Genomic DNA, 27,936 nt, shown 5'->3' on the forward strand with positions numbered 1-27,936 from the left:
CATCTTCCTTTAAAGGAAAAAAGCAGAGCAAGGAAACCTAAGAAATCAGGGAAACGTTACTGTTCTTCAAGAGAATGACATCAGTCACGAAGAGACCAGCCATCTCTACGATTACTTTTCTTGAACTGAACACACTTAGTACTAAAATCAATTTTGCTAAGACATTCAGACATGGGCAGCCACTGAAGCTTCTGGAAACAATGTGTCTTCAACCCCAGATGTGTTCTCGTCGGGGTTTGGTGCTATCGGAGGCAAAGGCCGGCACTCTAACTTTCCCCAGTAAAGGGACGTGCTCGTCCACGAAAGACGAAGGTAAACTGCAAAGGGCAAGTTTCTCCCTTCGGAGAGAAGAATGTCTGGTGATCGCAGCTCCTTCCTAATTTTAGGGCCTGACAGGTTTAAAGGAGGATGTGCATGAAAGGGTGTTGAGCTTCCCTTTTTATCAGAGTTGACAGAGGCCACTCGTGTGCCCTGTGCGAAGTGTGGCAAACGCGTGTGACGAGGAGCAGAGCTGCTCAGAAATCTGGCCAACGCGAACAGGGTCAAGACATCCCACTGCCCAAAGAACTAGGCAGAAAGCAACCGCTGAGCCTCCATTACCTTGTAAAGCAAGGACAGGGAGCGCCTCGCACGGTTTCGAGGGGGTGCTGCACATTTCTGTACCGTGTTTAAGTTAAAGATACCTGCCAGGCATTAGGAGGTCATAATCCTATCTATTTTCTAGGCGTTTAACTTTGGAGGAGTGGGGAGGAGTTTTTAAGAGTCACCTTTGGGCAGAAAATATAAAGGGAAATTTCTATTCCAGATTCTTTTCGTTTGCTTTTCAAAGGGTGGCTAGACAGTTTTCTAACTGTGGAGCTTTAAAAACTCCCATGGGGCACCTCAATAACAGCAACGTTAGTCTACTTAAAAATCTATTTTAATTTTTGGTCTGTTTCTTGAGCATCAACAACAGGCTAAGTGCTCTGCTGACAGTCTCTGCAGAAATGCCTCAGCTCTCCAAGGCTGGGCCATCTGTTCTTTGGAATAATAAGCCTATTCCCAGTTCCAAAATGTGGAGCAAGAAGTGAAACAGAAACGGGAAGGTGATGAACACAAGGGAAGACAGACAGTGGCCCACGTGGACCGTGGCACTTTGATGAGTTTGGCTGGAGCCTGGAGGCTTTCAGGGCTGTGATGAATAAATAGGACTCGATAGCAGACCATCAGTCCCCATCTTCAGTTCCACTGATCTGACCTCTTTGTGGTCGAGGCCTACAAAGTCGGACATCCTCATAAAACGGAAGGACCTACTGCATGCACAGGTTCAGGGAAAGCGGCCCCTGTGTTTGTCTCAGGGTGCCCTCACAGAATGCATCAGGTGTGGGCAACGAGGCTCACTACAGGGGCACTGAGGCGGCACGTCAAACGGACACACGTTTGTTCTGCTCTTTATGAGAACAGTGTCACGAGTCCGTCGTCAGGGGGGTAGGAACCCGGCACTGCTTGCATTCAGTGAACGTTTGATGAATGACTAAACAAGATAGAACGGCACATTAAACACTCTCCTTCTGATCCCCCGCCCCACCAAGACCTATGCCAGCTTGCTTCAGTTCCTGAGGCTCAGAGGCACGTCGGACGCCTCCTGCACACCGTCCCCTCCCCGCCCACCTACGTGAAGGCCCCCTGGCTTCTAACAGGATTCCTGCTTCCAATCTTTGGGCATTTGTTACCACATTAATCTCCCTGAGATTAAGAAGAGAGAGAGGGAAAGGGAGAGAAAGAGAGAGGGAACCTTCCTTTTACTCGAGGTCACTCCCCTCCTGACAACGTGTAACGCCTCCCCATCCTCTACACAACGAGGTCCACGTTTTAGACCAGCCATTAATTCTCTCCACTTTCTACCTTCTACCTTTCTGAATCCTTCCCAACTGCAACCGTCCCCTCCACTGAAACCGCCATTCCCATCTCTAGGTCCCCCAGGTCAGCAGGCTTCACAGACTAAAGCACACCTGGGGAAAAAAAAAAAATTCACTGGCTCTTAGGAATTCACTTATCTAATATCCCTCAAGCTCCCAACCAATGCAGGCATCCCCAAAGCTGTATCTCAGGCAGGTTCAACCTTTGCTTGGCTACTTCTAGTAGTAAGAAAGAAATGCACACCACCACAAATGGCAGCTCATTTCACTGGGAGCCTCTCTCACTGTTAGAAAGTTCTTCCTTACCTGAAAACTTCAAAATAAATGAAAACACAGGGCACAAAAGTCAGCCGAGGCTCTGGAGACAGAACCTAGAGATAATAAATTTCCATATAAACTATCAACTAAAGTTCTGTACATTAGAAAAAAAAAATGCTAAAGTGCCCACCAGTAGGTTTCTACATTTTTCACAATAGGATCTTCCTCAGTCCTTAGATCAAAATAGATGTTATTTTGCTTGATTTGTTTAAAACACTTAAATAGTTCTTACCATGAACCACGCACTATTCTAGGGGTTTATAAATATTCCCTCATTTTATCCACATATGAGGTTTATACCATGAAGGCCCCCATTTTTTGGGAGGGGTCAGTCTGACTAAGAGAAGTAACTCGTCCAGGTCATATATCCTGGGAGCGATGGAGTCAGGATTTTTAGCTGGGCTGACAGACTCCAGACTCCTTGCTGTCAGTAACTAGGAACAAAGGATCAGCAAACCCCCTGGCCCGCCTCCAGGGCCCCCTCCTGAACCTCCTGTTCATGGCTATGGTGCCGTCTTGTGTCTGTATACCTCTCTATACCTAGCACAGTGCCTGGAAGACAGTGAGCACTTAGAAAACAAGTCTGGATCATTGCATAAACACTCAAACTGGACACCACGCTGCAATCAAACAACACACAGAAAAGCATTTCAAGTGGCAGTGCTTTGAAAAAAAAAACAACTATAAAATAAAGCAGTCTAGAGTCTGGCATCAAAATGCTTATAAGCTGAAAAGGAATAAAATACAAATTAACTCAGGTTGAGGCACTCAAGAGACTGTATAAGGTCACAAATTTCCAACTTATTACTAATGAAAAATATTTAACATCTGATATTTTCTTTATGTGTAGCTGTTAATCTATTAATTTAGCAATGCCATGGCGGACGAGCTTTATGGCTCCGAAACGGTTTAGTTATGGTAATTTACTGCGCGAGATTGCACCTGCATCATAAAAACCCAGAAAGAATACCTGAAATCCATTTCAAATTCTCATTAACTCAAAACTATGGTGAACCACTTATTTATTTTACTGCCTTAGAAAAGTAAAATTAACAAGCGAAATGTTGACATGACAAACTCCGGCCAGAATGTTCAGTAACAGAAGAGAAGCAACCATACAGCTTTAAGGATCTGGGGCTGGTAGCTCTGCATGCCTTAAAAGGCTGGACTAGGAAAGAGAGACAGATGTTAGTGAGGAGAAGGGAGAGCAGTGTTTGTGCAATCAAGCAGCTCCTGGTGGGGGGGAGGGGGGCTGGGACAGAACTGCGCGCTGCCAACAGTGGCCCTGAATCGAGGGCAGCACTGACAGAAGCCCTCGAGCCAGGAGGCTGGCACAACTGTCCAACTGCCATTTTTTCATTTGTATATTCAAGGGGAAAGGGAGACACATCAAAACACTGCAAGGAGCACATGCACACAAAAACCATTTCGCTGCGGAAAAATGAATGACTGGAATACTGAAGAGGGGAATCTGGAAGTAAAATCCTCTGGCCTAAAGACGTTTCGGAGAGTTTCTGTTGCACACCTTCAATGCTGCTAGTACACCGATCCACTTCTACCTAGAGTCTCTCGGACACGGCAAATGCAAATCACCAAAATAACTCCCTGGGAGAGTCAGAGGCAGGAAAAACCCATCGGAGATGATTTCAGGTTGCTTAAACGACAATCGTTAGGGAGCTCGTGAGCGCCACAGTGCATTTTACTCCCCGCCGCTGGGGAACCTGGAGCCAGAGGTGAACTCACGCTGGTGAAGGCGGGCTGCAGAGAGGTGGTCAACGGGGAGACACGGAAGTAGAGGCTTCCAGGAGCATCACAGCCAGCCACTGGAGGCCACTCACCAGGGGTTGGAAGAGAGGAAGGGGAGCAAATGAACACAAATCAGAAGGTTCAGAAGTCCTGCTGCAAAGCCACAAGCACAACTTCTTTGATTTATAGTCTACACTTGGCTGTGTGAAATGTTTCCTATTTGTGCAGTAGAATGACAGTAGCAAAAATCTTCCCAGTGGAACCGTAATAACCTGTCTTTTTTGATGACTATGAAATGCCTCCTATCACCTTGTTCACCCCAGCGCTATCATGATAGAGGGGATCTTGCCTATTCATTTTTAAATGCTTTAAATGTGGAAATAGTGTACTTTTAAGTATGCATACACAAACACCTTTTTATTAGCACTTGTAATCAAGGCATTAAGGGAGTGAAATATCAAAGTCTAAGGAAAATGAACGTTTCAGATGAATAATCGATTCATGTTCACGGAAGATCTGGAAAAGAACAGCGTGCTGTTCTGATGATGGCATTCAGGACAGCGGATGGGGAACATTTGATGATATGAAGCATCAGGGGTGTGTGCAGAAAAGTTGGCCACAAAAATAGCACACTGCAGACAAAAACTTCCACCTAGTGAATTCTGGTGCTATCTGTGCTGCCTGGTAATTAACAGGCAAAGCCCAGGGCTGCAAGGAGACTCCTCACTCCCAGACGGCTGGGCTCAGTGGCTCCATTCACAGCTTCTTCAGTCTCTTGCTTTCCCGGCCACCTCCCAAGTCCTTAACTGTTAGTGCTCCCTTTGGTCCTCACCACCCCCATACACACCCCTGGGGGTTTCAGTCTGTGCCCAGGTGCTCACTGACCACCACCACGGCCAGCCTTCATGACTCTCCCTGACTCCTGACCCTAATTCTCTGAGCACCTGGCAAATGCCACGTAGGTATCCAGCACAGTCCCTTTCAAGGGCTCCCCATGGTCCAGGGGATAAAATCTCACCCAATTTGGGTGCATACCAGACCCTTACGGTTTGACCTGTCTGCATCTCCAGGTTCATCTCCTGCCGGTGGGGTGCAGCCCTGGTGCTAGGGATACCTCTGTTTGTGTGCAAGCTCTCCTCCTTCCCGTGCGCTTCCCCTGTCCGCCCGAAGCTCCTTTCCAGGAAGCCCTCCAGGGACAGTCTTAGACGATCCTCCTCCTCTGGGCTCTCACAGGACCTGGGATCACCTTTCCTATCATTTCTCCCACCATCAAATTGCTACAAACGTTTGATCGCACCATTCCCCTAGTAAATGCTATCCGCCATTCCTTCTGTTCCCAGCACTGCCAGATACAAGGTAGCAGCTTGATAAGTGTTTCTGAACTAATTTATTTATTTATGCCATCTTCTCATTTAGAAATTCCATTTTATTTAAATTAGTATTATAACTATCACTGCCTTAGGCATCCCCCCAGCTTCTCTCTGTGAGGCACTGGGACTTTGGGGACCTCGGCTTCGACAAACACAGCAAGGAAATACATTACAAGAAAATGAACGATGAAGAAAAGAACCATATGTACAAATCATTAAAACTATTGAGAAGTGATGAAGGAAAGGGAAAGTGGCACGTGAAATATGAGAGACTGCTTTAGAAAACCTGTGAGAAAAGCCAAAAGCCAAAGGGAGAGAATTAAGTTTCCAAAGTCTGAAAGCATTAATTAAAAAATCCAAATGACCACACACTCTCATAAAACATAGCAAGGAATCCTGGTCAACTGAATTTTCATGTTAGTAGAACTGTTTTTTTTTTTTTTTTAATTGCTCAGCTTGTCTAAAAGTTTCCCAGACACCTGCAAGAAAACAACAACACAATAAATGTGTACCAGGAAGATATTAAAAAAAAAAATTAACTATGATGCTCTAAAAGGACGGGCAGGAATATTTCCTGCTTTGGTCACAGACTATGACCCGAAATACGCTTAAAGACCAGATCACACAAAGACTCCACAGAAGTACAGACGGTAACAAACATTCGTTTTCTGACACCAGTTGCTGGTTTTGAATAGAAATTACCTTTGGAGGGGAGAGGGAGCTGGTTCCTTTCGGAATTTTACAGAAAGGGAATGATCCATTCGCATAGGTTTCTGGCAGTGATAACTAGATAATTTCAGTCTGGCTTCTCTTACTCATTTGTCAAATATTTATATGGATCTGCTCTGGGCTCTGGGAACAGAGCAGTGGGGAAAGCCACTTTCTGAAAGGAAGACAGAGGATCACATAAACAAATGAAGAGACAGAGCTGGATGCCGGGAAGCCGGGATGGGGAAGGGCTGCTAACTGGCCCGGGAGGCAGAGAAGGGAGCTCCGGTCAGCGCAGCGGAGGTAAGCGAAGGAGTGGAGGTGAGCGGTCCAGGCAGAGGAAGGCAGCAGGGAGGGAGGGAGAGCCGCGGTACCGGGGACCTGTGTGGGCACAGAGCCCGGCAGGTGGGGACAGGGGCCAGCCTGGGGGAGGCCTGTGGGCATTACTCGAGGCTGGTCAACCCGCAGACAAACGTAATCATAAGGGATAGGCAATTTATTAAGAAGCCACATTATCTTGTGAAACGAGAGCGAACAGTCTCTTCCTTTGGACCACGCATCTCAGAACTGGCTGTCAGGCCTGCGGATACTGACCCCAGCCAGGAAGTTGGCCCCGCTAACGTGTCGCGAGTAACGCAAATCATTCCGCGCCACCGCCACCACCACGAAATCTCAGGATCGTGGAACTCAGGTCACCGCGAGACGAGTTCTATCCCTCCACCGATGGGAGGGTACCGTAGCGGAGCAGAGCGCCCCAGTTTCTGCTGCTGGCCCCATAGCTCAGGCCGGCCTGGGACCGTGGAGGAGAGAGCAGTCACGGAGGGGACACAGCTGCCCAGCCAGAGCTCCGCTCGCAGGGGTGGGCGCGCGCGGGAGGTGGCCTGCAGGGGTGAGGAGGCGCCAGAGCGAGTGCACGGGGAGACGGCGGAGTGCCTGCTAGGCTGCGCTGCCCGCCCAGGGGTCACTCGTGCGGCCCGCAGCGTCCTCCTGCCCTCCTCTGACCAACTGGTGGGGCCTGACGCAAGTTCCTGCATCCAGACGGGTCCACCGAGGCGTGATGGAGGCCGGAGCGCTCGGGCCGAATTCCAAGAGGCCGGACGGCCGCTGACCGGAGACGAGACTGCACACATGAGCCGCACACGGTCACCAGCAACTCAGGCCGAGCAGAAGCTCCGCCAGCAGTGCTGTATGTTCTTTATGAGGTAAAGTAGGAAAATACATGTTACTTAAAACACTGTGCTCAGGACACAAACTCTGCTACGATTTTGAGTCCACCAGAAAAAATAATGCCTGTGGAGAAAATAAAAGGTAATGTGACTTACTAAGCTCTCTAGAGCTGCTTGTATTTCTAAGGAAAATATTTGGAAAACGAAAGCTTAAAAATAATGGAATGGATTTCTACTAAGAGAATTTCAGGTGCTGCACATCAAAGATGGGGCCGGGGTCAGAGGCAACCCCGTGCTCCCCCAACAGCCTCCCTGCCTTCTCTGGGGAGGGAAATGTGGTGTCATCAGGGTGGGCACTATTCTCTCTCTTTCCAGCACGTGGAGGATGGCTGACCATCACCATCTGTCAACTCTAAAGCTGGTTTGTCCCCATCACGTGGGGTTAGCCAATGACATGTGGCCAGGGGAGGGAGGGGACACTTCTGGACAAAAGCACTGCAGGCCACCATGGGACGGGATGTGCTTTCTAGAATTCTGTGCCACAGGACAGGCAGTGCATGGTCGGGGAGGCTCCTCAGGCAGGGCCTGGACAGAGCCCCAGAGGAGGTCCGACAGACAGTGTACAGGAAGAAAATGTAAACTTTTCTGACTTCAAGCCTCTGAGACTGTGACGGTGCTTGTTAACTGCAATAGCCTAGCCCATCTGACCTAGAAAAGAGCACTCAGAAGGAACTCATTCATAAGAAGCAGAAAATTTCTCAAACTCAACTATCTGAGAGAGAGTCTTCTGGCCCTTAAACTGAGTACCTAATAAAAAATGCACATATTTCAAAATTTCAAAACTACTTCTTCATTTTTAGTTGAAACTCAAAAATTGGAAAAAACAGTAGGTAAGAAGATAAAGAAAATGTGGTGTATACACACACACACACACACACACACACACACACACACACACACACTGGACTATTACTCAGCCATCAAAAAGAATGAAATCTTGCCATTTGCAACGATGTGGATAGAACTAGAGGGTATTATACTAACCGAAATAAGTCAGTCCGAGAAAGACAAACACCATATGATTTCACTCATGTGGAATTTAAGAACAAAACAGATGAACATAGGGGAAGAGATGGAAAAATATAAGATAAAAACAGAGAGGGAGGCAAACCATAAGAGACTCAACTATAGAGAACTGAGGGTTGAGGGAAGGAGGTGGGTGGGGGATGGGCTGGATGGGTGATGAGCATTAAGGAGGGCACTTGTGATGATGAGCACTGGGTGTTACATGTAAATGATGAATCCCTATATTTTACTCCTGAAACCAATACTACACTACAGATAAACTAACTAGAATTTAAATAAAAACATGAAGCAAAACAAAACAAAAGAAGATAGAGAATTCAGGCCCTTAGAGGTCTCACAGAAGGAAAATAAGGAGCTGGCTTCCTTCCTGACACAATGGAGGGAATGTCCCTCCTATGAAAGCCATGCCTTCCACCAGGGCTTGGGACCCTCTCACCTTCTCAAGGAACTTGGCTCCTGGGGTGGTTCCTTCCTAGTGGCCAACCCATCCACACACCACAACAATCTGGCTTCTCCCCCCTTCATAAGACAGGCCGTTGACTTTCTACACCCCTCTCACCTCGTGCAATTCAACTTCTCAAGACTGTCTGCACACATGGTTCCCCACTTCCCTCCCCTCTACCTCCCTCCTCCCTGATCTTGAACACACTGCCACAAAAGCTATGGAAGCCTCCATCTGTAAAATGTTCTATGAAGTTAAAATTTGATTTTTTGGATTGATTGGTTTTCTTAGCACAACTGTATTCTACAGCAAGAAAATGAAAAATCTGAAAAGTAATCTGAAGGATGAGGAAGAAAGGGCGGGTAGGGAGACAAACGACGGTTGTTAAAAGACAGAGATGTTCAGTTAGTCTACCAAGGATGATTTTTTCTTAAGAAATTTTTTAAAAGTTTTAAAATATAAGCTTTTCAGATTACAGCATTAACACAAGACTGTGCTAACTAGACTAATAACGCAATACAACAATGTATGAAAAGCAAAGCTAATCCCCCAATCCCTCAATCACACCCCCCCCATAAGAAACCACACATGTCTTCTCCCCTCTTCCTCAATATACCTGTTCAGCCACCAGTCTGCCCCCACTGCTCCTAAAAGTGCTCTTGTCAAGATCAATGAATACACCCGGTCAAATCCAAGAACTTTTCTTCTTTGCTTATTTGACCAACCACACTTGAGTGTTGTCTGCCACTGCCTCCTTCTGACACCCTTCCCCTGACCTCCTGCTCCCCCTTGGTCTGCGGTTTGCTGGCTTTTCTCGGACCTCCCTGGCCACTGCTTCTGGGGCTCCCCTGCTGGCCCTTCCTCCAGCAGCTAAGCCCTGACTGTGGGGCTCCTCGGGGTGCAGTCCTGACCCTCCCTCATTCTACACCATGTAATTCTGTCCTTGCCCCAGATTTAAACAACACACTTACACTGAAGATGCCCATGCTTATAACTCCAACTCAGATCTCTCCTTTGAGCATGAGACTCAAACATCCAGCTCCATATCTGACAGTGCCACCTGGCTGACCATGTAACACGGACAAACCTGAACGTCCAAAATATTCGTCCTCCCCGACCCACTGCCAACAACCTGATACGTGGTACCAGCTGCTCAGATTCCAAATCTCAAGAGTCATCCCTGATGTATCCCTTCCCCTCTCCCCACCATGTGCAATCCCTGAGTGCAGCCTGTTGATTCTACCTTCCAGGTGTTTTCCAAACCCACTCTTCCTCACGTCCACAGTCTCTCCCTTGGTCTAGGCCACCTTACGTCCTCCCTGGTCTACTGCTACAGATGTCTTCCAGCAGTTTCTACAGCTGCATCGTCCCCTTCCATCGATTCTCCACAAAATGGCAGACGGTTTTCTTAAACGAGAACATGTCCCATTCCAGTATAAAACCCTGTAAGGACTCCCACCGCACTTGGGATCCCTCACAAACCCCAACACACTCATGTGGTCCTGCCTTCCCTCTCTCTTACCAGTCCTCTCTCGGGTCTTCTCTGAGGCCAAGCACCCTGTTCTCAGGGTCTTTGCTCTAACACTTTTCTACTTGATTAGTTCCCTTGCATATTGCTTTATGTTTCCACTGACACAATGCAAGGGCACTCTGGTTGCCCACTCAATTCACACTGTCATTCTTGGCCCTACTTATTTCACTCACAGCCCTTCTCCCAACTTGCAATCTTCATGCTTATTTTCTGTTCACTTCTGTTCACTTTTTGGGGGGTTTTTATTGTTGTTGTTGTTGTTTTTCTTTCTGCCTGTACTCCTCATAAGGGCAAAGACCACAGCTCTCTGGGTCACTGTTTAACACAATGCCCAGTACAGAGTAAATTCTTAATAAACACACAGACTGGATGAATGAAAGTGGTCCTCTTCCCCATCCCACCTCCCCACAACAAGGCTGACCAATTTCTGATGGCAGGTGAAGAAGTCACCTGTTGGCAGCTGTACATGGACTAGAGGAGGAGTGGAAGTCTAGGCAGGGGAGCAGAGGTGGTGCCGGCATTGCCCCGCAACATTCCTTGGTCCCTCCTATCTCTGCAGATTCTGAGCAATGGTTCAAAGTCAGCACTTCAACAGTCAAATCTGCAGATTCTCCAGCAAAGCACCAGCCACAGTTTAGAGTATTTATACTCTTCTCTAATCTTTTCCAAATATTTAAATTAGCTCTATGCACATTAAACTTTGGAGCTGAACTAGCTATATCCTATGCAAAACATGGAAGGCTTCAGGGTCCTGATGAAGGCAGCACATACACAGTGATTTTACTTGCAGCCTAAATGGTTTTCTGTTTGAGAGTTAATTTCAGAATTACCCACTCTCCGATTTGGAATCAAAAAGCATATTCTCTGTTTAAAGATATGTTTACATGCATATTAATAATGGTATCTACTCATATACATACACATGTAGACGAACACAGCTGGAGGCAAGGGAGGACACAAGGTCAGTCAGCTATGACTTACCTCAGCAGAACCAACCAGCAGATGATTTTAAATGTGTAAGAATTTATACAGGCTGCATTTATCAATACAGCTTGAGTAGATGATGTACATTTCCTTCTTTTGAGACATTAACCAAGGTGAGCGATGAAGCTTTCTCCAGGGTCTTAATAAAGCCACAGCATTTTCTATCAGTTCCTACATGAAGACCTAGAACCACCTACCTCCAGGTACTCATTTGGTGAACTGGGAAGAAGCCGGCCGAGCTCCTCAGGGCCGATAGCACCAGCTTTGCCACCGTGTGATTAGGGACAACTCATCTAACTTCCCTACACTGCAGCCTCTTCCCCTCGAGAATGGAAATCATGAGAGTCCTGACTGTGTGACGAAAGGAGCAGAGGCACCGAGAACATGGGCATGCAGCCTGACGCAGGCTGTGCCCACATCTATGCTCTACTTCCAAGTAACAGCACACTATCCCCTCTCCCTGTCTTTTGCTTTTGCCAGAGTTTCCCAGGCCAGAAACAAGAAGAGAGAAGCTTCTACAGAAGCTGGGACTCGGTTGAGTACTCAAAATGTACAGAATTTCAGAAAATGCAGTAAAGAAAATGAACAGTATGACGATGGAGCTTGGAGGAAGGAGAGCCAGGCAGAGGTAAGTCTGCACATGGTGGGCAAGGACTTGGTTGGGAGTTGAGCCTGGACGATGCCGAATATTTGGGGTGGGGACTTGGGGCAGCGAGGCAGCACTTTTGCGGGGTTGGATGAAAGAGGGCCTCAAGAGTTGGGGAGAGGAGCTCCCACTTGACTCAGACAATGACCAGGAACCTGTTTGTGTCCCTGTTTAGTACCCTCACAATGCCTTCTAACTGGCAATATTTTGCCATCATGTTTATCACTATTACAACATTTCTAATCTGCCACTTACACTTAGAGCCAGTGCTGGGAATGAACAGAGAATGATCAAGTCTACTTATCTAAACCCAGGTCAAGGTACACTTGACCCCAATCAAAAGGTTATTCTTATGGACATGGAACATGTTTCCTTCCTTCTTCACAGACCAACGAAGTTAGGCCGTAATGGTTTTTCCTCCAGGGAGATAATGGAATGTCTGCGGCGCCAGGTCTATTTTTATTCCATCTCTCATCCATCGGCCATCAGTGTAATGCAGGCAAAGGAGAGGAGAGGGAAGAACTATGTAGCAGGTGGAGAGCCCACACTAAGCTCCTATGTTCTCTTCTCCCCATCTGCCCGAGAAGATAGAGCAGAGCAGGAAGCCAAAGAACACTTGTCTAGGTGGCAGCCTACATTAAGACATACCCCTGAGGTTTAGGGGTGATACTATCACAGAAAAGCAGGAGAAAAATTACTCCAACTCTCTCCTATTGAGCCTTCTCCATACAGAGAAAAATCTAAGCAATTTCCAGCTTCCAGTTTCTAGATATCCACCTAATCCTATTAACTTTTAATCTAACTTCACCCATTAAGAAGGCAGAAATGATGGATAGACACTGGAATGGGTGTACTTGTCTAAGAAAAAGCAACTGAGAAGGTCGCCTGCTTTGGGCATAAAAGTGTCTTTCCGGGTTCACTGCACAAAAACCCAAGGTCTTGGGCTAGCACTTCCAAAATAAATCTGAGGATATTCTTCTGAATTTGAGTTTGAAGCAACCTGATACCCGAACTGGTATTAGTGCCAACCCCTGAGAAAAGATCTTGGGGGGAAGTCCAGCAGAGATAAGATGAAAAAAGCAAAACCATAAACACTTCAAGTTTTAGTTCACTTTTAAGTGGCGTTTCAAGCTGCCGTGTGGGGACCAACATTTAAGACTTACATAAAACTCCTCCAATTAAAATATAATGTATGTATGTATGTATGTGTCTCTGAATATATCATATATGATCTAAACAAATGGATAAGGAAATGAGAATCTCATTAACAAGCAACAAGGAGATTAGAAGTGAATATTAAAATAAATCATAATATTTATAAGCAATTTTTAAAATGTATTTTGGGCCCCTCATGTCTCCCCTTTCACAAAGAGTATTTTTGTTTAACAGGTTCTGCAAGTATTTACAAAGTAATCGCTAGATACTTACATGATGCAGAAATGTACTTTTAAAGGTAAGCAGGCATAGGAACTTAGAAGCCTTTTAGTCTAATTTATTTTAGAGGTGAAAAAAACAATAACTGAGCTATGGAGAGTGCAAATAATTCATCCTGATAACAAAGTATGCAGATTAGCACAGCTCTGGAGTTCTGTCAATTATTTTTACACTGTTACCTTTGTTCAAACACATTGATTTTTGGTTTCCTCATCTGTAAAATGAGAGATCTCAACTATATGAACCCTGATGTATATGCAACTGGAAAGCATACCACTTTGTCCGCAGCCCAAAAACATAGGGAAGTGGAAGAACAGATCACCTAGGAACAAGCAAAGAGGCGGCTATGAAATTAGAGACTTGACCCCCTCCTCAAAGGCTGATGCATGCCATGCTTCCATTCTAACAAGCAGGTCCTGCAAGGATGGCCCGTGTCCACATCCTTCACAGAAGGGGTGGTTGGGAGTTGGCTTTCCCAGGCAAGAAGACTCTAGCACGGAGTTGAACATCTGGAGAGCCATCTGGACCTAGCTTACCTGGCTTCTTCATCCTCCCAGAGATAAGCCCTTACATTTCATCTTGATTCTAATTCTGAGAGTCCCATGTTGCCTTGCATTACACTTCTGCTAAAGTCAATACCAAAGTTCAAGAAATACATATACTCATGTTCTGGAAGCAATATTAAAGGTCTTTCTTCATGGGAGAAGAGCCTGTTTAAAGGGTGCTTCTCTCTTTGTAGTACATGATTTCTGCTGTCTGTAATTATAATATTTGAATATTCACCTTTTTCAGTCTTTGTTTTTCTAATCCTGATCCTGAGGTTTAGGTACTGGATTCCTTGGTCTCAGGGTCCACACCAAAAAAAATTTTTTTAAGATATTTATTTATTTATTTAAGCGAGCAAGTGATCGATGGGGGGGGGGGGTGGGGGGGGGAGAGAGGGAGGGAGAAGCAGGCTTCCTGCTGAGCAGGGAGCCTGACACAAGGCTCGATCCCAGGACCCTGGGATCATGACCTGAGCCAAAGGTTGACGCTTAACCAACTGAGCCACCCAGGCGCCCCATCCACACCAAAAATTTTTGCTGAAGTCCTGCTTTGTCTTGTATGACAGGTTGCTAGTTGTCCCCCAATGTCTATTCCCCTTTTTCCTCCATAAAAAGGCCCAAATTTTTAGCTGCACACATTTTTTTCTGGAACTACATCTCTAACTCTCACTGCACTAGATGTGGCCAGACGAATACTTTTTCACCAGTAAGATGAAAGCAGACAGACTACATGTCACCTTTAGCAAACATGCTTCTAAGATAGCTGGCATGCACCTTCCCTCCCCCACCTCCATCGTCTTCCCTACTGCTGCCTTCCTGTCGGCTAGAAAGTGGGTATAATGTGGCTGGATGGCCAGCAGTCTTGGAGGACCAGGAAAAGACACTGGGAACGGAAGCGATGGGTGAGGAAGCAGCAAGAGAGCAGGAGCTTGGATTCCTCGAACCTTAGATACCAAGTCAGCCCTGGACTGATTCCTCCTGCACTTCTTTTCTGTGGGAGGGAAATAAACGTCTCTCTTCTTTAAGCCATGGTTATTTTGATGTTTCCTGTTGCTCACAGCTGAATCTAATCTGAATAACATACCTTGAGACTCAGATTCATTTTTATTTTTTTAAAGATTTATCCCTTTATTTAAGAGAGAGACAGGAGGGGCCGAGGGATAGGGAGAAGCAGACTCCACTCTGAGTGTGGAACCTGATATGGGGCTCGATCCCAACACTGTGAGATCGTGACCTGAGCCAAAACCAAGAGTTGGGTGCTTAACCAACTGAGCCACCTGGGCACCTCAAGATTCAGATTCATTTTTAAAAACAAAAAAAAATTATTAAAATGACAAAAGATAAGTACCATTTGTACACATACCATTATTCATAAATGATACCATGCTACTGATTCAGTTCTAACAAGAAGGAAGTTACTTGCTACTTTGTTTTCTAAAGGATAATGAAATAGGACATTCTTTTCCCAAGATAGTTTTCTAGCAAGGAGTTGGAGCTAAAACTGTTAGCGGTTAGCTGAATTGTTTTCAGTTAACTGAAATCGACCCACCTGCACAGCAGCAAAGCTCAGTAACCTGCAACTATTTATGGATCTCAAAAGCTATGACTCTTAGAACAAGATAACCAAAATTTGAATCTATTTAAGTGGCTTTATTACCTATGACAGTAAGCTCAGTATTATCTGTAGATATCTGATACATTGTAATGTACAGATAAACAAATGTAATATAATTTGTAATGTACAAATTACAAATTTTGTGTGTACTAAGGATGAACAAATCTCCAGTGAGTATAGTTGTCACCTATGGTACTGAGTTTCCACATAGCCTGATCTCTGACATTTAGGGCCTCTAATACAATAAAGAAAAATAAACCTAGATGGCCTTCTAGGAAGTGAATCTGAGCCATTCAAATAGAATCAATACCTGTTAACTCATTAACATCTCAGCAAAATAAGCTGAGCAAATATGCCTGCTGCTGAGTCACCACCGTGTCCCGGGAGAGCCAAGCAAATAGGGCTGCTTCTTTCCTGGCTGCCCTCCTCAGGCTCTCAGTCACCAGGGTGGGTTCAGCGGTCTTCCTGGCCCCCATCTCCATGCAGACTCCATTTCCTCAGCACAGTTCAGAGAAGCTCTGAGCAAGGTCAGCACAGGCCTGGCTTTCACCCACGTTGCCACAGTGAAGCCTCACAGGAGGCTCAAGAGACCTCCCCAAGCTTCTCATTATGGGGACTGACTACTCAATGCTCAAGGCCACCTTGTGATTTTTACTGAAAAAGGGTTACATGTTTGCAGGTTGCTGCAAAGTGATGTCCTTTTTAAAACACGGGGAGAGGATTTATTTACAGTGGTATGAGGATGGCACTGACTTGGGCCCCCATAACTTATTTCTCTATTATAAGACAACAAAAAACCCAACTCTTTAACAACCTTTACAGTCAAATTATTTTAACACGGCTGATACCAAAAGGGGAAAGAGACATAAACATGTACCCTCTGAATACAAAATTATACCCTCAATCTAGAATGCCTGCATGACAAAGAGAGTTCTAAAGAAGGGTGGGAATCTGTTTATGCAAGAATATGCCGCTGTGAAACATAATATCTCAAGTAACTGGGATGCTCAGGCACTAAATCATCAAGAACAACTTAAAGCAGTTTCCTAATCATATGCAAGCAGTGACCCCTCAAAAAGTTCTTTTTGAAAATGTTCCCCCAGTCACTCTTCACTAACATTTCTGAAGATTTCTGACCGGTACCTGTGAGAACACAGCACTACGGAAAAACGTGATCACCAATTCAATGGTCAGCTCACTGGGGATGTGCATGAGTCAATATTCAAAAACTGGATGTGCCATGCACTCAGCACAGAAGTTAACAAATGTTAAAAGACTAATTAATGTTCTGAGAACATGTTCTCTGAATGGCAAAGCCTGTGTATGCTAGCAACCACAAACCAGTTATCACCAAGGTTAGAAAAACCTACACTAAATTAAAGAAAAAAATTCCCACTCCCTCTACCTCAAGGCATCTTGGTAAACCCAAAGAATTATTTAATTTTAACATTTCTTTTCAGTTACCCAGCAAACCACCTTTGGGATGTTCCTGGTGTTTCATATGCATTACTACAGGTAAACCTCAGCAAAGTCCCTACTAAGCATAAGAAAACAGGAATCAAGATGATTCTTACTATTTTCATACTATATTGTTTGCTTTCACCCATAAGATGGACCTTCCTTCCAATTTATTGTCTTTTATGAAATGTGGAAACTGTCGATAATGGGGTTTATTCACAGTACACTCCGTTCACTGTTCTTTTTCAGGTCTATAAATTTTGTCTTTCATATGGGGAGGAAAAAAAAGCCAATCTCTCAGCCTGGCTGGACAAAAATGAGATACTGAGAAACCAAAAAGTGTACTTTTCTCCACTACGTATCATGCCACGTTCCACCACAGTGCAAACACTATCCCATCCACTAATGACAAAAGGCAAGCCCACTGCATGGGATACTGAAGGCATGATTCCCTCCTTGAATTTGCTGTGAAATTATGAAATTAACCTGCTGCGAGAAGGCAGAGGCAGTCTCCAAACAAGGGTGGTGGTAAAACTGGTCAGGAGTCTCATGGGGAGCTAGGGATTACAGAAGCCCCCACCCTCCTGTGTCTTCAACACTGCAGCTCTGACTGAAGGCTGCACCCTGCACTTGCTCACTCACAGAACACCCTGGCGGGTGTCTGACCTTTCAGATCTGTATGTCTCAACTTTCCAGTCTGACTGTAAATTTCCCAGGGTTAATGCCTTGTGTCTAGAAATTCTCTGTATTCAAACAGTACCAGCGGCAATGAAGGTCAGGTCATACTTGTTGACAGACTAAATTTAACTACCATGTCCCTATTACTTCACGTTTGTTTAAAATGAAACACATTACGGATTATAAAGGTGGACAGATTTTTTTCGGGTAAATCACTTATCACCAAACTTATTTTATGAATGTAATTTCTAATGTTCAGTATTTCAGCTTCTTTTTAAAGAAAGGGGCGCAGAGGTTCTAATCAATATTATGTGGACGTACCATTCACAATGAAAAAATAAAAAAGACAGGATCAGTCAACTGCAGATTTGATAACCCGATCTAAAACTAAATTTTTATATGTTACCCTCCCCCGAACTGGAAGAGAAATGAACAGTTTTTCAAGGATCTGATTTTCAAAATTATATTCCTGATACAGATCAATTTTCCACCCGCAGCTGCAGTCAGGATGGGTAAAGGTTATAACAGACAGTTTTGTTCTATGTCTGCCAGCGAAACATGCCACCATATCCTGCAAGACCTCTCCCCCCCAACCGCCCAAATTCCAGATGCGCTGGGTCCTGGGTGAATACACAGCACACAAGAATAGTCCTCTGTGGTTTATTTAGCTGCATGTTTCTTTGACCTCTTTCTCCCTGTCTTGGTCTATCTTACCAGCTACCCCACCAGGTAGATGTACATGGTCATGACCATCATTAATTGCATTGACCAACTATGCAGCATAATCTGTGCCGCAGTATTTGCTCCCAATGATAACATTACTCACAAAATGTAAGAAGGAATTGCAAATAGTCCAGAGGATCTTCTTGTTAAATCACATATGGAATAAATATAAACACCAGGGTCAAGAGGAATCAAAAGTGGCATTACCCTAAAGTGACTAAAAACAAAAATATCCTTTTTTCCCCCCAAAATGCTGTGGTTTCTATTCCACACCATCAGGACATTTTCCATTCATGCACAAATCCCTCTCTAAGGCCTGCTTTTACAATGGTTAGGTCATTGTTGGCAACACCACTGAGAGCCTAATCAAAATGTGAGAACATCTGTCACGCTCACATTTCACGTCAAAGCTCTGCTGACACACGTGAATCTAAACCACAGCACAATGGAGTTTAAGTGATATAAGTCTATGGTATTGTGATATCAAAGAGCATTTCAAAGGCACCTGTAAACGATGAAAGAATTCTGTTTTGTTAACTCACTGCAAGACGTCTGACGTGTATAATCAATAGATAGAAACTCTCCTGTAGGCATTATACATCTACTCTGTCCACAGGCATAGCTCCACTTTCTAAAATCCGGAAATGAGGAGCAGTGCACTGAGTTGTTGGATGCAATGTGTTCTGTCCAGTTACTATCCTTTTAAATATTTATCATCTTTCTCCCTTTTTTCTTTCCTACTGCAGTGGTAGAAACAAAAGGTTGTTTTGGGGGAAGTTTTCTTTGTGAAGCAGGGAGTCAGGCACAGAGGAGTTGGGTTGTCCCATGATATAGACTAGTGGCATCACCCCAGCTCATCTCTTCCCCAGCTAAATGGGGAGATGTCAGGGGACCTCCATGGCAGAGAGATTTCTACTCTGCCAAGCACTTGCTCAGCTGTAACGTTTTATCTTTTCATTTATAAAAGAAAACAATACATGTTAGCTGGTAACTAGTTTCTCTGTGTATCACCATCAAAAATATTACTATTACCAGCACGGACAAGAAGAGCTCCTTGACAGGAGAAACAACTCCAACCACACTCGCCGTGAGAAGAGTTACTTCCCTGTAAGCAGCTGCCTCCCTGGCATTATTACAGGTGCCTCTCCCTCACCCGAACCCCAAAGGTAACTGTAGACTTGCGCATTCATTATTTGTGGGAAGCTGGCAAGGAGAAGACAATACTGTGTTTTTTAAATAGAGCTGAGGGGCTGCATAGTAGAGATGAGGCGATGATGGGGGTCTCTCCTGGGTGACCGCCCAATTCTAGGGCAGCCAAGGTTGCACCCTTGAGGGTGAAAGAGGGAAGTCAGTGGGTGCTGCTTGGGCATCCCTGGCATTACCGATGGGGGAGGTGATGGTGTGTATGTGCACATCCTGGCCCAGGGGTTGCTGACTAGACATAGGTCCTGGGGAGGTCAGATGTGACATCTGGTAAGGACAAATTTTCAATACATGGAGAAAAGGGATAACGGCCAAGAACGACAGCCTAAAAATGATTTTTAAAGTCTAATACAAAACTAGGGTGAATTAGCAAACCATGTAAGTGACAGACGGGCTACTGGCTCCCACAGGATCTCTCTCCAGGCAATAGCTCACCTTGAAAATGAACGCAACAGCAAGCCAAAATAGATACAGCCAAAAAGAGTCTGTTATGTTTATTTCTAATATTGATTAAAAAAATGGATATTCTATATGCCAGACACTTAACATACCTCATGTCATACAACCCTACAGGAATCCTGTAAAATGAATACCATCTCTATATTACAGCTAAAAAAACCTGCAGTAGGTTAAGTGAGGGACACCTGGGTGGCTCAGTCGGTTAAGTGTCTGCCTTCAGCTCAGGTCATGATCCCAGGGTCCTGGGACCGAGCCCCGCATTGGGCTCCCTGCTCAGTGGGGGGCCTGCTTCTCCCTCTGCCTGCCACTCCCCCTGCTTGTGCTCTCTCAAATAAATAAATAAATAAAATCTTAAAAAAAAAAGGTTAAGTGACTCACCCAGTGTCACCCAATGAGTATATGCACATTTCAGGCCTGACAGAGCTTCATGACAAAGGCCCTGTGCACCTACTGCGAATATTTGGATTTTAGAAATACTTTTTAATATAGACCAGGGATTAGTAAACGTTTTCTTAGAGGGCCAAATACTAAGTAGTTTAGACTTAGTGGGCCAAACAGGCCTGCTGCACCCACCCTATTAATGCACCAACACTATGTAAACAGATGGGTATGGCTATTCTCCCACAAAACCAGAGGTCCATTTCCCAACTCCTGATCTAGAACAAGGGGTAATAGGCTGCAGCCCTAGGCCAGATCCTGCCCACGATGGGTTTCTGTAAACAACACTTTACTTATGATCTAGATCTAGCCCATCATCTAGACCGTTTCTAGACAGGTGAAGGGTAACTCAACAAGCTAAAGTAATGCCCTAGTTTCACAGAAGCATCCAGCTCTTTGTTCTACACCTCCCTCCCAGAGTTCGGATTCCTAATCTGTGGTCTGTGTGGTCCAGCCGTCCAGGTGGGAAAGGCCTGATAAACAACTGGTACCTCACAGGTGGCCTCTCATTGTAAAGGAAACAGACATGCTACATTCTCAATCAATAAGTGATTCAGTTTCTGGAAGACTTAATGCCTTTGGGGAGCTGGAAAAACAAAAATGGAGATTCTTAACCTGAAAGGATGGGTGGCCAGAGACGGAGCTTGTGGTGCCATGACAATCAGTTAAGTCATTCATCCTAATATTTTATGGAGTGCCTCGTCTGTGCCAGGCACAAGTACCTGTGACCATCAGAGAGAAAAGACAGACTGGCAGTGCTCGAGTAAAGACTTTGTATAGAGCAAATCCATGTTGTTACTTGTGACACCCTAAGACCTGGGCTAGCCAATTCTCAGACAGGCAGACCAACGGTGTTACTTTGGCAGCTCTTGCAGTAAGAGCCCCGCACGGGGGCTCTGGCTTCCCGTGGAGAGTAGCAGCTATGCGAGCAGAAGATGCATGCTCTAGGAGGACGGGGCCATGCTCAGCTCCATGCCCGGCTCCGTGCCCGGGACAACCCCTGTTGTCCATACTCCTGAGCACTCTCTCCATGGCTCCTGACCCACTAGGGTGGGACAGCCCGGCCTGGCAGCCAGGTTTTCTGACCCTTGTAAATGCTCCATACCTGGACCGTCTGGTAATCGGAAGCATCGATCCCTTTCACAGTAACCTCTCGGAAGACTCGTGGCTCCAGCTCCTCTTTGGTGAGGTCACAGTGATAAATGATACCTAGAAGGAAGCGGAAGTCCTGGGTTAGTCCACAAACTCCTGGGGGGGGGGGAGGAGGATCATGAGACACAACCAGACCCCACAAGTAGCAAGAGAGGAGCCTGAGTGAGAGACCGAGGTATTCTCTGCTGCCAAGTAAGGGTCACTGCACCACAAGTACTTAGAACAGTCCGGGGCATGGGGTGCTAGGTAAGTGTTCACTCATCATCGCCACCACATGCGGCCTTCAATTTTACAACCGTAATCTGCGAGGACGTTTTAGAAGATTCCATAGCCTTCTGTGAGTATGAGAAAAGGCAGAAAAATGTCACAGTGGAAACTTAACAGGTCTTCTCTATGCCAGGTCGCTTAGGAGTGCAGGTCAAAGAAGATGGGAAACTTCATGTAGGGCCGCTTCACCTGCAAGGTGAGTACGATGGAAAACTCAAACGATTCGCCCAAAGTCAACAACCAGTCAGGGTCTCTTGATGGGAACTCTGGGGCTCCAGATACCTGACACCCACCTATCTGTGGACACATGTGTGGACAGCAGTCAGGGACCCGAGATGATCAGGTACCATTTTAGAGTTGCTTTTAAAATTTTGATTATCCCATTAACTGTGCACAACACCAATTAATGAATATACACCAAGAATGCCAGCTTAATCACTAATTAAAATTCCATTTCCTGAATTTAATGCTATTACACTCTAACACTTAAGAACTCAATCAAAGAAACAATACGTAAGATGAGTCGTTGCTATTTGGAAACAACGACACTGGGGTGGTTTATGAAACAGAATTAGTCATCCAGAGTGGCTGGTGTGGAAACAACCCTCCCACGTGATACTTTAAACATATGCTGTCAAATATATGAAAGATCGATTTAGTGATCCCAATACTTCCTGGAAAACGAGAAACCAAACAGTACTCCCACAGGGTACATTCAAATTGACAGATCACGTATAATGGTGGCTTGCTTTCTTCTCAACTCCTCTGTGCATGTACTTCATTAACAGATGAGAAACAATACTCTGCACCCCCAATGGCAAAGAATAATACGTTTACATTCATTAATAGCATGACTGCTGATCCCTATGAATGTCATCACAAGTCTCATGCTTACAGACAAATCATTTTAAGGTACTATAACAGGAAGTCTGATTAATATCGACAGAAGATAAGTAACATGACCAAAGTATTGGCTTTCCTAGTTTAAGTCATACTTGGGTATCTGTTGAAATACGTCTTTATAGGTCAAGTAGTTCCAAACTACACTCTGGGCATACATTTTTTTGGGGGGGGGCATGCACTCTAATGTACCAGATACACTGAATATTGTCCTTGTCTAGATGAATGTAATCTTGAGGGTGAGGCTATTTTCAGAGATATGTTAATTTTTGAAGAGCTTCTTGATCAGTATGTACTTGCCCCCCTTCCTCAAAACACACAAAAAAATCTGACTCCTTAAAAACAAACAAACAAAAAACCCAAGCCTGAACCACCAAACAACTAACAAAAAGACTGTGCCACCCTGACTCACCCTGGGACCACTGCAGCCTGCACCACAGTGAATGACAAAGGACCAGGCAGCCAGGACTCCCACCTCTGACAGGTGCTGGGTCCGTGACCTTACACAAGTCACCGAAGTACTAGAATACAAATTCCTCTGTGAAAGACAATGAATAGGAAATGTACTCTAAATGCCTGTTTATCTGGAAAAACTAAGACATCACGTCCTGTAACAGCAGAATGAAATAAGCAGGAAACAGGGTCTGGCTACTGTTCAGAGAAAGGGTGCCAAGAACCTGACTTCTACTCTTCTGTCCTGCGCAAAAGTGGCACCGTGGAGGAGGCTGGGTTAAACCTGAACGTACCAGGGCTTAGTAAATTTGATCAATACTTTCCCTTTACAGATCCATCTGGGTTAGCCTAGATGAACCTACTGCACATTCACATAATGTGAATCCCTATTATCTAATGATGTTTGTGTCCTGTCTGATTTGGCTTGGTAAGTACAAGGGGTTTGGAGAACACATCTTAGAATCATAAACTGGAGGACTGGTTAGGTGATTTCTAGGAAATGAATTTCCACGTTTAGGGGTGAAAGAGAGAATTGGGTTATGGAAGTCCCTTAAGGCCAGAGGAGGTGCCTGGACTTGAGGAGATGGGTCTCCTGATGAAATCAGTGGTTTAACAAAGCCATTTTAGTAACAGGAAGGAGGCAGGGACGATCAGCTCATATATTCCCAATAATCCAAAATAAATGTAAGGAGGTAAAAGAAATGGGAGTGGGAGTTAAGAGGAAGGGGAAACTCTGGGAGAAACTGTGAAAGAAAAAATCAGAGGATTTAAAAAACTGGGTATGTACAGAGAAGGCAAAAGAACTTTTTTCTAAAAGATGACCCATATACACCCACCCGTAGAGGGTGGGTTTTAATGTTATTAAAAGAAAAAAAACAAATGGAAACTAAAACAAGTCTTAAAAATGTTTGCACTCCTTGGTATTTACACAAAGGAGTTGAAAAGTTATGTCCACACAAAAATCTGCACATGGATGTTTATAGCAGCTTTATTCATAACTGCTAGAACTGGGAAGCTTCCAAGATGTCCTTCAGAAGATGAATGTGTAAATAAACCTTGGTACATCCAGACAATGGGATATTAATCAGGGCTAAAAGAAATAAGCTATTGAGCCCATGAAAAGATATGGAGGAAACTTAAATGCCTAGTACTAAGTGAAAGAAGCCAATCTGAAAAGTCCACATACTATATGATTCCAACCATATAACATTCTGGAAAAACACAAAACTGTGGAAACAGTAAACAGATCAGTGGTTGCCAGGGGTTGGAGGGGTGGGGAGGGGTGAATAGGGGGAGCACAGAGGATTTTTAGGGCAGTGAAAATATTCTATAGGATACTATAATGATGGATACATGTCATTATACATTTGTCCAAACCCACAAAATGTACAACAGCAAGGGTCAACCATAATGTAAACTAGGGACTCTGGGTGATTACGATGTGTCAATGTAGGTTCATCAATTGTAACAACTGTCCCACTCTGGTGGGGGATGCTGATAATGGGGGAGGCTGTGATGTGGGGGCAGGAGTATACCAGAAATCTCTGGTACCTTCTCGATTTTGCCGCAAACCTAAAACTGCTCTAAAAAATTAAGTCTTAAAAATTTTTTTTTGCCTTTCCCAAACAGTCTGGCAAAGGCTTCTTTGCTCATCCCTGTTTCCCAGAGTCATGCACCTGGGACTTGCTATACTGGATTATTACAAGGTACAAATCTGTCTGGAGCCAACCTTAGACAACCCTCTGAGGTTCCATGAATATAGAATTAATCAGCTCAACCACTAAGTGGTTTGGGCCACAGGGAATAAGTGCATTGTGTTCCAAATTGCCCTGGCTGCTCCTTGGCTCCCAAGTTTGACTCAAGGTACAAAAGTCCTAAATAGCTTGGGCTCAAGACACACAGTCTTCACTATGTGCCTCCATGGGAAACAAAGTCAGCTGGTGCCCACCGGCCAGATGCACCACATCCTAAAGAGCCGGAGCCATAGTTATTTCTGGCCCTGAGGCTTTACTTATAATTTAGTACCTCTGTTGTTTACTGCAGTAGTAGACAGCTAATCTTCAGAGACCAGGGAAAGGCAGCCTCTGGTATGCATGCGTGTGGATGTGTATGTACACACACTGACAGTTCTTGCTTTCGAGAGATGCAGTTTAATGCTCTGATGGCTGTTTTTACTTTGGACCAGAAGGCCTGAGTCAAGAAGCCCTGTTCTCTGGTTTTAGATATAAAAAAAATTGCATTAAAGGGAGAAAAGAGAAAGATGGAGCCAAATGAGTAAGACAAGACAAAGGGGAAGAACAAAGCATTACAACAACAACTTAAAGCTTGTTCAGAAACTGCCCAGCAGTACAGAACTTTTCAACTTTTCAAACTTCCCAGCCAGAATAGTCAGTGTTCCACTGCTTGGCACGGAACCCATCCTTTTACACTAGGTCAGTGAGCCCTTCCTTGCCCAGGTAATGATGAGCTTGTTCCTGAAATAAATGGTCACGTGGAGTCATTGAAGGAGGGTTACGGGCCTTCGGGGACTCTGGCTTTTATTAAGAATGGGTGAATCACCCTTACCCTGTTCTCCTCATTGCCCTTTATCCATTTAAACTGTTTAAGCTATGGGATTTTCAAAGTAAAAATTCTGGACCAGTGTAAGTTGGGGAAATAAATGGTGAACCCCTACAGCAGTGGGTTGAGAATGGTAATCTGGAAGAAATGGATTTTTCTTGGTTCCGCTCCACTGGCTGCCACTGTACCCCAGGGCAGAAGGGGTGTGGCATAAGACCCCCCCTCCCCCCCGACATGGGATTCCTGACCTGTTAGTTTCCGACTTCTGGCACTGGGCCTGGTTTCCATATGGCTGCAGGGACTTTCCCCAGCACCCCCTGGGATCCTCTGAAAGGCACATGGGAAATAGAGCTTGCTGGTGTTCTGGGTCTACCATCAGACCTACTTACGGAAGAACATCACTCTCTTGGTTTCAGTAACCCCGACAGCAAGCTGTCACGCCAAAAGATTCCTCATGATTGCCTGCTCTGTGACTCTGAGACGGGTGCGCACGCGCACACACACGTAGACGAGGCATCGTGGCCATCTGGCTGAACCCCATGACAAAAGAGCCACTTCGGTACCTGCCTAGTTCTCTCCCCTACATCTGCTGACTGTGCCAGGGACCAAATTATTGCCATAAAGCTGGACAGGACAAAAGGGCTATGAAGAAGCTTGAAAAACAAACGAGGGAAGTGCAGAAATGTTTTCAGGCAGATTGCTCTTAAGATAGGGTCCGCTCGGTCAACTGCAAGCTGCCAACTTAGCCAGGCTCCTGGGACAAATCAGAGCATGTGTGTGGCTTTGGCTACAACAAAACCTGGGCAGCCAAGTGGAGAAGCAGGAAAAACCAAAACAGCAAAATGAATGTGACCAACTAAAAAAAAGTTAAAAAGAGAACTATGTTTACTTTGGGGAAAGTTAACCCATACCATGGAACACAGTATCATAACTTATAAGCATGTTTTTTTCCCTTTTCCCTTGAACCACATGTTTTTCTTATATGACGTAAGACTACACTTTTAGAATTATATTTTAATTCAGTTTAACAAGAGCACAAATTATTCTCAGTCTGTTTAGAAAACGGGTTTTTCATGTCAGATGAGACTATAGATTTTTCTTTTATGCTTTTAGTTACTCTGCACTGTGTACCCCGATCCGTATAGACCAAAAGTTGAATCTCAGGTTCTATGTGTTCATACTAATTTTTTTAAATCAACCTAGAATACCAGTTGGTCCTGTCCCCAGAACAGAGACTCAGGATATAAGATGAATGAGTGTGCCATTTTAGGCATTCACATTTCCCTGTGTTCTAAGCATCTGTTTTACTGTTTTATTCCCATTATGTAATTCTGGCTATAATATAGCATATGGGATTTTCAATAATACAGCATTCCATTTCCATTTCCCAAAAGAAACCCAAACAGTAGTCTGATTTTAAAGCTGAGTAACACTGGTGAAAAGACTCTCACCTGGAGATAAAAAGGAAGTAAACTGATAGAAGATTTCGGTGTCCTTCTTCTGACCGCTGTACCCCACAACGCTGCCGACCTCCAGTGGGAAGGTCTTGAGGAGAGCACCGGTGGCTAGGTCATGAAGCTGCAGAATGTTCCTCACGTCATGAAGGTAGCATAACACCAAAAAGTTAGACCTCACGCAAGCTACCCATTCTGAAAAGGTAAGGAGAGATAAAAGCTAATGTAGCTTTGAAAGGAGTGAAAAGCATACTTACTTCACGGAACAACAGTTCTTCAGCTCTCCATTGTGCTATGCAGCAATGAGACTTGCAAAGTGATTTTATAACTGGATGTAATCGTTCATCTAGTTCCAGCATATTCCTTTAATAAATGATTGTTACTGTCATGTCCAGAGGAAACAAAATATTCTACAAAGTATTTTGTGATACAAATAATCTTGCCTACTTATTTTTCTTTTAAGATTTTATTTCTTTATTTGACAGAGAGAAACAAAGCAAGAGAAGGAACACAAGCAGGGGGAGTGGGAGAGGGAGAAGCAGGCTTCCCGCCGAGCAGGGAGCCCGATGTGGGGCTCGCTCCCAGGACCCTGGGATCATGACCTGAGCCGAAGGCAGATGCTTAACAACTGAGCCACCCAGGTGCCCCAATCTTGCCTACTTATTTTGTGCCCAGTATCATGGTATAGGAGGTAAAAACATGT

The 27,936-nt window shown here is 44.8% G+C and overlaps 2 protein-coding genes across 3 annotated transcripts in view; one reads left to right on the top strand and one right to left on the bottom strand.

Annotated features, from left to right (window-relative positions):
- PREP (prolyl endopeptidase) overlaps positions 1–27,936 on the bottom strand; it is a 114,380-nt gene that overhangs the window by 20,782 nt on the left and 65,662 nt on the right. For both annotated transcript variants that reach the window (XM_025863208.2, XM_025863216.2), the window contains 2 exons: positions 27,231–27,428; positions 21,554–21,657 (listed from right to left, as the gene is read on the bottom strand). In XM_025863208.2, the coding sequence (XP_025718993.1) occupies positions 21,554–21,657; positions 27,231–27,428 (302 nt within the window). The remainder of the gene's footprint in view (positions 1–21,553; positions 21,658–27,230; positions 27,429–27,936) is intronic.
- On the top strand, positions 6,265–13,352 carry LOC141372943 (uncharacterized). The gene is made up of 4 exons (XM_073893524.1): positions 6,265–6,343; positions 6,606–7,242; positions 11,730–11,877; positions 13,285–13,352. The coding sequence occupies exons 1-4, from the start codon at positions 6,265–6,267 to the stop codon at positions 13,306–13,308; spliced, it is 888 nt and encodes a 295-aa protein (XP_073749625.1). The 3' UTR covers positions 13,309–13,352.

The sequence above is a fragment of the Callorhinus ursinus genome, unplaced genomic scaffold (assembly GCF_003265705.2).
Source record: "Callorhinus ursinus isolate GAN/ISIS: 27379988/994484 unplaced genomic scaffold, GSC_fseal_2.0 scaffold6, whole genome shotgun sequence".
NCBI lineage: Eukaryota > Metazoa > Chordata > Mammalia > Carnivora > Otariidae > Callorhinus > Callorhinus ursinus.